Genomic DNA, 10,446 nt, shown 5'->3' with positions numbered 1-10,446 from the left:
ATTTAAGTCGCTGAAATTACGGTTTGTTATTACAATCCACATATTTAGTGGACACACTATGAACAGATAGAAGTGTTGAAATTGCTCAAACAATTTTAATTTTCTGTAATTCTCAAGTAATTAAGCATAATATAAACGCTTCAAAATTCACCACGAAATAATGTTTTGTGACCATTCGAGTAAGTTTGTGTATATCATGCTAACGCAGAGATTCATTCGTTCACCTTTGCCCTCTACTGGGACAGTACTGATTATCTGTGAGTAGATGTCAAATGGCAGATTACAGGGCTATCGGAGATGGAATTCTAAACAAGGTGTTTTCATATGAAACAGCCACTGATTGGACTCTTGCCAACGACAAGGTAAAACAACTTGAAGTACTTGTATTGTTATTTTCCTAATGTTTTTGCCCGATTGCTATTAACCAAACACTTCTAACCCAAGATATACTTTCAGAATTTACATACACAAGTTGCTCTGGTGTGTTAATTGACCACAATTCCGATGACACGTATGTAACTTTGTTTATTGTTTTTTATCTCTTAATTTGGCTGTGTAAACTAGAAAGACAAAGGAATCAGGGTCTTCTACCGACAGGGCTCTGACTTCGATGGTCGAATGTAAGTATTATATATATAATTCATATATAATTTGTTACGATCAATGATCGGTACTGGTATTAGAGTACGTTTCGGATATTTTAGTGTCAGAGCTGATTATTTCATGAGATTAAGTCAAAAGTTTTAATTGTTTATAACAGCACCCGGTATAATGAAAAAGGTCAGGCTTTTAGGTTCTTCACGGGTGGTCTTAAAATGATTAGGAAGTTTTCAGTATTTACAAGGTTGAGGGCGGGGGTCATTATGTAGCAAATCGACTCTCGGGGAAGGCCATATTAGAAAATTGGATTAAAGGGAGGGTCATATTTTACTTTAACTCATCAATGGATTATTTGGGGGTTTTGTCGTCTCATCGGTCTCAAAATTGTCGGGAGTGCGCCAATCTATTAAATCGTTGGGAGTTGTAGCCTTCAGCTCAGCCAATGAGATCCAAACACAGGTATTTATTAATGCAGTACCTTCGCACACATCCACATGGCGGTAATAGTGGGAAATAAGCAATGCCTTTAAAATTTTCAACATGGTGGCAGCGGTGGGATTAAATCCTGACCAATGATTCTGGAACTCGTGTCCTTTTAACATTTTAACCCATGTTCCAACCCCTCTCTTGTAAAGAGAAACAAAAGCGAACATGGTTTTCTATAACATACAAATTATCACAATGCTTTCCCTTGTATAATGACGATCACTGGTTCAGGTCAGAATATGATGTAAATGCTTCACCGGAAACAGTCCTTCAGTTGACAACTGGAAATGAAAAGCGTGTAAAATGGGATACATCTCTCAAAGAAGTGAAACCTATCCAACGTCTAGACGAGGTACGTATTGTGCATTAAATCTAACTATATCTATATAGTTTTGATAGTTCTGGAACTCTTTCTTGGTTGTAACTCGGAGTTTCACGCAAAGTGCGATCATCAGACAATATTATATATATATATATATATATATATATATATATATATATATATATATATATATATATATATATATATATATATATATATATATATATATATATACACTACGGTATAGAGCACTGTCTTAGCAGATTGATACTCACCGAGTTTTATATATATATATATATATATATATATATATATATATATATACATATATATATATATACACACATATATATATATATATATATATATATATATATATATATATATATATATATATATATATATATATATAATGTATACATTGCTTAATAGCCAATACCGATTTGGTACTGCGTATGTATTTATTGCATTCTATCGAAGTTAAAGTGACAATGCATAAGAAATCTCGAACTCAGAGAGCATATGAACGATACATTGTGTGACCTTTACGTTAGTAGAGAGATTTGCAATCTCAAAATAGCATTGTTTTGCCTTTGATATGTCACCAATAAATCGATCCTCAAATTGGTGATGTAATTCTGCTACAGCATTATGATTTATACTTGTAGGAATCAGAACTAGTGTACACAATTTTACCAAGTTATCTTTATGGACTGGTGTCATCACGTGATCTGGTTGACTTTGTTGCCTTTAAACGCTACCCAGAGAAAAATCTGATTTTGATTTACTGTAAGTTTGTTGCACTTTCATGAACGGAAAGAATTTATATTAGGCAAAAAACAACACTCTAGATTAGGTAGATGCAATACGTTTACCTCTTTCGAATAACCACTGGGTGTGGGGGTAGACTGGCACAGTCCCGATTCTGATGTATTATTTATTTGTGAAGTTTTCTTATCCGTTTGTAATTTAAAAAATGAAATCTCGCGCGAATGCGAAATCTCACACGAGATTGCGAAACATCGTGTTTCGGTTTCTCATTCTCGTGATATTTATTTTTTTTATTGGCGAACGGATAAGTAAACATCACAAATAAATGAATACATCAGAATCGGGACTGTACTAGTCTAAGTGTTGGGATATGAAGTGGAGATGTGAATATGTTGCATCCTTTCGGATTAGGATGTATTTTAATTATTTATAAATACAATCATAAATGCTGCTAAACACAATACAATCAACTATTTCAACCTTCAAAGTAACAGTGTATGTTAGGTCAGGCAATCTAATGTGGCCCTCTGTTTATAAGCCCACGATTGACTAAAGTATTATCCAATATTTCAAATTTGAAAGGCAATATTTCACTATTAACATAATTTATTAAATATTTTCAATTGAATTTCAGAATCTCAGTTTGAGAGCATATGATGAAGTTCACATCCGAATGATACTTTTCTCCATGACATCACATGCAGACTCCTTGGGTGATAACAATGGTATAAATACGTGACGTACATTACCAGAGTCAAGCATATTAAATATTGTTTCTTAAAATTAGCAACAGCATAAAAAATATATTTGTATTACTCTTTAGGCATATGAATATTGACCAAAATAATATAACCAAACTGTCCATTATCCAAAATTAATTGTTAATATTTGCAAACATATATATATGTACATATGAGGTCACCTGTTGTTTAAATATTTTCAATTTTTTTATTTAATTACTAATTGTCATTTCTGTTAATTTAGGGACATCTGTTGAGCATCCTGGTTACCCAAAAGTCAAGCAATATGTACGAGGTTTGAATTATCCATCTGGCACCTTCCTATATTCCGTTGATGAGTAAATATGAATAGCATTTCCCGCCCACTAAAAGCAGAGACGTGTCCGCACAAATCTAATTTTTCATTATATGCATTGTATTGATGATTTCATTAGGACAAAAGTCAACCATTCAAAGAAAGGCTATTTCCATCACATCAAAGCACAGGCATAATTGAAAGAAAAGTCCATTGAAATACAATAGAACTAAATGCATGTCTCCACCCATTTCTCTAACAGGGACCCCAATCGGACTCGAGTAATTGATATCATACAAAGTGACCTTTTCCTCTCACCAAAATCACTGATTGAAAAGGTGCTACCAATGTTAATGCCCCGCTATGCCAATGATTTGAGGAAACAAGTTGCACAAATCTGCAGGTGAATTGTACAGAACGTAAGGCAGCGATGTGGATAATACTACGACATTGGACCTGACTTATTGTTGCGGATTTTAGTGAACGTGCATGCATATGTCAAGACTCGTGACCAATAATTGATTAGCAGGGAAATGATATGTTATATAATAAACAATCCATGTTATGTAGAAAATCGCTGGAAGCAATTCTCAGCACAAGACAGTGTTTTTAATTTGCAAGAAAAAAAAGAATTCCATTTAAAAAAATAAAATAAAATAAAACAAATAAAATAAAATCCTAATCCATATTATTCTTATATCTTAGCACACAAAATCTGATAGAGGGTATGTTAGAGGGCTTACTATTGTTACATGTGTATTTGTTTCATTGGGATGTACACGTATCTTATCAAGTGCGTATTGTAAATACTTTAAACTCACACAATACACCAGATTCTTATAGAGGCAATGTTTTGCAAACGTACAGAGAATTGACACAAATGTCATAAAACCCAGGGAGGAAATTATTTATTTTTACAAAACAAATTGTCGTTTACATATCATTGTACGATTATATAAGAATTTTGATAGTATGTCTTTCACGTGTATGTGTTAAATTGTACTTTTCAATGGATTGTGTACAAAGAAAGTATTTATCAAAGGCATAGCACCCAACTACAGTGTACTGAAGTCTAGTTTTCAAACAAATATGGCTGACATTCTCGCAAAAGTTATATCACCTTGTATATGTCAAGTGGCATTTACCATCTTCCTAACAGATACATTTTGTTTAAAAAAAAAAAGCGCCTCTCTCAAATATTGCAAATTATGTGATGTGCAACAAACGGGTTGGTTTGGATTAACAATGGTCAAGTCTTATAATACCAGCTGATAGACCACAGCTTATAACATGGTGTTAGACGCTTGAACCTGACTCAGATGTACATGTACTCATCATTCTGTCCATGATTGAATACAGAGTAGGTGATGAAAGTCAACAAGCCATGTCTGAATCTTATCTTTACATTTCACTTGTGTTATGGTTTCGGCCTCCTACATTTTTATTGAATTAATATTATACACGAATCCATTATGCATTTCAGTGGAAGTTTATGTGAGATAGATAGAAAATATTCAAAATTGAAAAGGTAAGTGTTAGGGCTGATACGGAGGCTTGTATTTCGACATATGATATAATACATCAATTTCGTGCATTTCGTGATTCGTATTGCCAGTGAAACCTCATGCATGATCTAATACATAGACTCATCTCCATTCCAAAAATATACGATAAGTCGGAGTTTCCCTTTCCACGCCTTTTGTTTTGACAATGCGTATTTGTCTATTACACTTTGAGAGGGCTAGTTGAAATAGCCTCGATCAGCGTTGTCTTAGGAGGGGTTAAAGAGGTTACAAGCCTAGCTTTATTATGCACCCACTGTACAACAGGCCTCTTTTAAAATACAACTCTATGTCAGAGTGGTGTCTGTCTGTCTGTCTGTCTGTATGTCTCTCTGTTTGTCTGTCTGCCCTTGTGATGTTGCCATCCTACCGTCAGTACCGTTTTGATTTATTTTCTTCTCTGCTGTCCATACAGGTCGTTACTAGTTTTCGTCACATTCAATAAAAACAGGTCGTGAGAAACATAGCAACGATAATGGGCCGTTTTTATCTCAACTATAGGTGACCTTTATCCCCGGACCTCTATCACATACCTTCCATGTTTAGTAGACTGTAGATATGACGTATATCATGGTGGCATTGATACTTTGTACATTTGTTCAGAATTTACAATCGAACTATTCTATATCAGAGCGTTCAAGTCCTAAGACTGGGATTGACGTATCATGCCACAATGTCACACATGTAAATTTCGGCAGTGAAGTAAGAACACAGTGCGTGGATGATCAGCCTGTCTTCCCGGCCTTTTCAATGACGGGTCTTCATAAATGGAAAGCAAATGAAATATTTGTTTAAAAGTTACCCCTACTGTCATTGGAAAAAGTTTCATAATACGAGTGTTAACGTTACGTTGCATAAACATTTTGATTCGCGTTTATATGTACACACGCTGGCTATTACAATCCACGTGTTCAGTACCTATTTAAAACACTATGAACAAATAGACATGTTGAAGAGGTTGCTGATCAATTTATTTTGATTTTTTGTTTTATTATCCCAGTAATTAGGCACGAAATAAAAGCAAAGTTCGCCATTTAATGACACGAGTTGGTTTGAGACCAATCGAACAACAGGTAAAATTAATGTAAATGACATGCTAAAACAAGGGTTCCACCGTTCACCACAGAGCTCAACTGGAATAGTACAGATCATATCGTAAGCAGCGGGCAATTGCAAAATGGCAGATTACAGGGCAATCGGAGATGGTGTTCTAAGCAAGGTGTTTTTATATGAAGCAGCGACTGACTGGACTCTTGCCAACGACAAGGTAAAACAAGCACTTGTATTGTTATTTTCATATAAAGTGTTTTTTCCCCAAATATTGTTAACTGCTATACACCAGGCACTTCTCAGGCATCCGAGATACAGTTTCCAGAATATAATAAATAATCCTACAGATATATTTATTGGTTGATGACTCGTCTGAAGGGATGGAATACGTACGTACGTAATACTGGTTTCCAGGCCCCTGCAATCACCACTTTGACATAATTAAATCATCGATCTTATACGTTGAAATTCTGAATTTATTTGATCTAATGGTACATAGGCAAATTACGGATAATCGAACGGTTATTTAGTGATGTGACAGTAATGAAATTTAGAATTCACCAAGCAGAAATTGTCCAAGAGACATAGCTTTTTTAATGACCAAAGTACAGTCATCAAGGTATAATGTAATACTGGCAACACATAGATGATACACAGGTACTACTTGATTCTATTTTTAATGAGTAACGGTCTATGTGATTGTCAAACCTTCAAGGAGAGAGGGCGCCACCAATAACAGTGGTTCTTTTTAAAGTTAATTGACTTCATAATGTTCATATGCAGTTTGTTACTTGACAGTAGTAGTGGCAATAGAATTATTTATGATGGTGACGTGGGCTAAATCATGTATAAATCTATACATACAAGTTACAAAAGACAATCTCCGAGCAAAATGGGCTTTAAAATTTTTAAATATGTCAATTTAAATAAAAAGCAAACCAGAATAACTGACATTATGAGGGGCACCTGACAACAAATCAAAGTTGATATATTATGTAGAAAGTAAGACAGACGCATGCTACTAAACTGGTGATGTACAAAATGTTCCTTCTCTCTACAACATTATGTTTTCTCAATATACTTTGTCGTATTTCTTATTGTAACCTTGGCACCAAGTACTTTTATATAAATTAGTCTTTCATTATCCGACAAATTAGAGTAATCGTCGTCCAATACAATCACATAAAGTTCGTTTCCCGTGGATTTGTTGAAGTTGTTCATAAGTTATACAAGACGATTCTGTGGTTGTGCTTGATTTCAATTACCATGAAAGATAACTTTTGTTTATTTCTCCATTTGCTTATGTATACTAGAAAGACAAAGGAGTAAGGGTCTTCTACAGACAGGGCTCTGACTTCGATGGACGAATGTAAGTTTTATATAAGCTTATAAAATTATGTAATTTATATTCATATCTAATTTGTAAAAATCGATGATTGATACTTTTATATTAGAATGTTTTTATTTTAAATATTATTATAAAAAATATCAAGAATGTTGATATCAGAGCTGATTATTTCACGAGATTTAGTCAAGAGTAAGACTTGTCCATATAGCGATTTAGGCTGGTAGAAATTAATGTCTTTAAATTTTGTTGAACTTCATGTTGACCTTGGAACATGAGCAGCAACCTTTAGCATATATACGATAGCAAAGTGTGAAAAATATCGCAAACCGCTCTCTTGTGAATAAACGTCCATGATTGTCCATATATACCAAACAAATTATCACAACGTTTTTCCCTTTTGTAATACCGAGCAGGTATAAGTCAGAATATGAGGTCAATACTTCACCAGAAAAAGTAATGCAGTTGTCACTTGACAATGACAAGCGTGTAAAATGGGACACATCTGTCAAAGAAGTGAAATCTATCCAGATTCTAGACGAGGTATGTGTGTCTGACAAACTATTATTATCAATTCAATCGCATTTAGTCTGCTAAAATGGCGTTGGTTTGGTGTTTCACTCAATAGTAGCATAACATTTTTACACACACTCAGAAAACTTCAAAATTTTAACACAAAATAAAAAAAGGTGCTGTGCACAGTGGGGATGTAGAAGTAGGCGAGTTGATATGTTGATTACCAGTTAGAAAATAAACAATTGCAGCCATTAAAATCATCAAGTCCTTGTGTAATGTTTTCATTAATAGAAGCCTGGTTTTACTGCACTGTGAAAGAACAGCATTGCTTATCAGTGTTCAATGTGATTGGGCAAAGTGTCCTGCTGTGTTTATTGTACCTCTTTTATTGTTAGTCTAGAGTTGAAATATGCCAATTTGTGTCAAAAACGTAAATGTCCCAAGAGTAGCGAAACACCAAACCAATATAATTTCTACTGTTACAAGGAGTATGTGCAGTACACATATGAAATAATGCACTCCATGACAACTATGTAACAACGAAATTGCGTACACTTGTAATTACGCTCCGAAACAATACTAGAAAATAACACACGTACTTCTATTTACACGGAGTATAGATACAATGTTTGTTAGGTAACAAGTTATGTTTGCAGCTTTTCAAGGTGAGAGTTGTGTATGTTAAAGAATTGAAGGTTATGATGTCACATCTGCCAGGCTAATTGTCAAAAAATTAACCCAGAGATCCGAAGTTATAGATATGAGATCCAAAGTCACAGACATGTTATATGACAAAACACAGCTCGAATATAGACGAATCGCTTCATGAGTAGTGTTCGCCAGGCATCATCCGTGTAGAACTGTTTTGTGGACATAACTCCGCTAATACTTTTGTAATCAATTCTGCTGAATCGGAAAATTCTCCGGACAAAGCTCCTTCTCATTACTATTATAGATAGAAAATATCAAAATGCAAGAAAGATCTCGAGCTCTGAGGGGAGATGAACAACAAACGGTAGATCACCCTTACGTTAATCTAACAGAGAGGCTATTGAGATCTCAAAAATATAGCAATTCCTGCCAGTCCCTGCTGCCAGTGTTAAGGCAGCAATAACTCGATCCTTAAACTTGTGATATAATTCTGCTATATATTCTCATTATGTTTTGTACTTATAGGATACAGAGATATTGTATACTATCTTACAAAGTTACCTTGGAGGACTGGTGTCATCACGTGATATGATTGATATTGTTGGCGTTAAACGCTATCCGGAGAAAAATCTTATTTTACTATACTGTAAGTGTTTCACATACTGTATGGAAAGAATGCACGTTTTGCAAAAAGAAGTTAGTAAAAAACACCCAAGATAAGGTAGTGTAGATATATATAATAAAAACTTACACCCCATCTGAATAAACAAGATATGTGGATATTAGGGGAGAATTCGAAGTGAATATATAACATCATTTGTTAGGTTACATCATTTGTTATTACAATATAATTAATTTCGCTATTCTTGGGTACAAACATGAATATTAATACATTATGTACCAGACATTACTTGCACTGGTGCGTGCGTGCGCATACTAGTGGTGTTTTCACTGCAGTGTACAGTTTTCTAACAATTTTTTATTACTGCAATGACTAGTTACATTTCTATTAATTTTAATACTAATTAGGGACATCTGTTGAGCATCCCGATTACCCAAAGGTCAAGAAATACGTTCGAGGTTTGAACTATCCGTCAGCAACCTTCCTATATTCCATTGAAGGGTAAATATGAATAGCATTTTTCTCCCTATAAAACAGATACGCCAAAATACAATGTTTTTATTATATGAATGTTAATTATGAGTTTTGTGAGATAAATTGACAGAGTCCGACTTTCTTAGTCTTGAGGCTATAGGTTGTGTTGAAATCTGAAGATCTCTTTACCAAACGTCTGCCTCAATGAGAAACCGTGAACCAAAAGTTGTGTATGCAAATGAGTAACCCCCCCCCACCCCAACTGTTAGAATGATGTAAAAAGTGTATAAGTAGCATCCTGAGCTGACCGCGGACAAGTGACCCATATAATGGACATTATGTAACTGCCCCCTTCCCCCAAAAATAAAAATGAATAAAAGTTCAAATAAAATAAAATAAAAAATAACTCTAGTCTACCATACTACCATATTATTGGACAGAATTCTGTGACTGAGTAACAAAGACGTGTGTGTGTGGCTTCATCAGAATTTGAAATTTCACCTCAGTTCCTCAATGATCATGAGCTAGACGTTGGGTGAAGAGATCTTCAGATTCAACCCCCAAAACAGACAACCTCAAGAATAGACATTTCTGGAGGAAAAGATGCACCAACATACCCCGAGATTCTAGAGAAACCCCATCAATAAAACTTGATATGGTTTTTCAAAAGAGTTGATGTCAACCATTCAAAGGAAGTAACCTTTTATCAACGATACACAATGTGAATGAAAGCGATATTTGTTGTTGATAGAGCTAATTAAATGCATGTTGCTACATGTTTTTTTTCTAAAAGGGACCCCAATCGGACTCGTGTAGTTGATATACTTCAAAGCGACCTTTCCCTCTCACCCAAATCACTGATTGAGAAGATGCTACCAATACTAATGCCTGGTTATGCAGATGATTTGAGAAAAGGCACAGAGCAATTCTACAAGTGAATTATACAGAACGTAATTAAGCAACGATGTGGATCTTACTATGAAGTGGGACTTGACTTGATGTTATGGATTTT

At 34.6% G+C, this 10,446-nt stretch overlaps 2 protein-coding genes across 2 annotated transcripts; both read left to right on the top strand.

The window, feature by feature from the left end:
* Nucleotides 1-272: 272 nt before the first annotated feature.
* Nucleotides 273-3,621, top strand: LOC144449707 (stAR-related lipid transfer protein 6-like). Its single transcript, XM_078140285.1, has 6 exons — nt 273-362; nt 565-620; nt 1,318-1,438; nt 2,077-2,197; nt 3,164-3,257; nt 3,477-3,621. Exons 1-6 carry the CDS (start codon nt 273-275, stop codon nt 3,619-3,621), a joined length of 627 nt encoding a protein of 208 aa, XP_077996411.1.
* A 2,332-nt stretch (nt 3,622-5,953) lies between these two features.
* On the top strand, nt 5,954-10,372 carry LOC144449706 (stAR-related lipid transfer protein 6-like). The gene is made up of 6 exons (XM_078140283.1): nt 5,954-6,043; nt 7,140-7,195; nt 7,588-7,714; nt 8,864-8,984; nt 9,368-9,461; nt 10,228-10,372. Exons 1-6 carry the CDS (start codon nt 5,954-5,956, stop codon nt 10,370-10,372), a joined length of 633 nt encoding a protein of 210 aa, XP_077996409.1.
* Nucleotides 10,373-10,446: the final 74 nt, after the last annotated feature.

This window comes from Glandiceps talaboti, chromosome 18, assembly GCF_964340395.1.
Source record: "Glandiceps talaboti chromosome 18, keGlaTala1.1, whole genome shotgun sequence".
Lineage (NCBI taxonomy): Eukaryota > Metazoa > Hemichordata > Enteropneusta > Spengelidae > Glandiceps > Glandiceps talaboti.
The sequence above is the reverse complement of the archived record's forward strand: the minus strand, read 5'-3'. Positions and strand labels throughout refer to the sequence as shown.

Bases quoted from the DNA above. Each gene is read 5' to 3' on its own strand.
- LOC144449707 (XM_078140285.1), top strand. From the start codon at position 273: ATGGCAGATTACAGGGCTATCGGAGATGGAATTCTAAACAAGGTGTTT. The intron at 2,198-3,163 runs GTAAGTTTGTTG...CTGTTAATTTAG, and splicing joins AAATCTGATTTTGATTTACT to GGACATCTGTTGAGCATCCT. The intron at 3,258-3,476 runs GTAAATATGAAT...TTTCTCTAACAG, and splicing joins TTCCTATATTCCGTTGATGA to GGACCCCAATCGGACTCGAG.
- LOC144449706 (XM_078140283.1), top strand. From the start codon at position 5,954: ATGGCAGATTACAGGGCAATCGGAGATGGTGTTCTAAGCAAGGTGTTT. The intron at 7,715-8,863 runs GTATGTGTGTCT...TTGTACTTATAG, and splicing joins CTATCCAGATTCTAGACGAG to GATACAGAGATATTGTATAC. The intron at 9,462-10,227 runs GTAAATATGAAT...TTTTTCTAAAAG, and splicing joins TTCCTATATTCCATTGAAGG to GGACCCCAATCGGACTCGTG.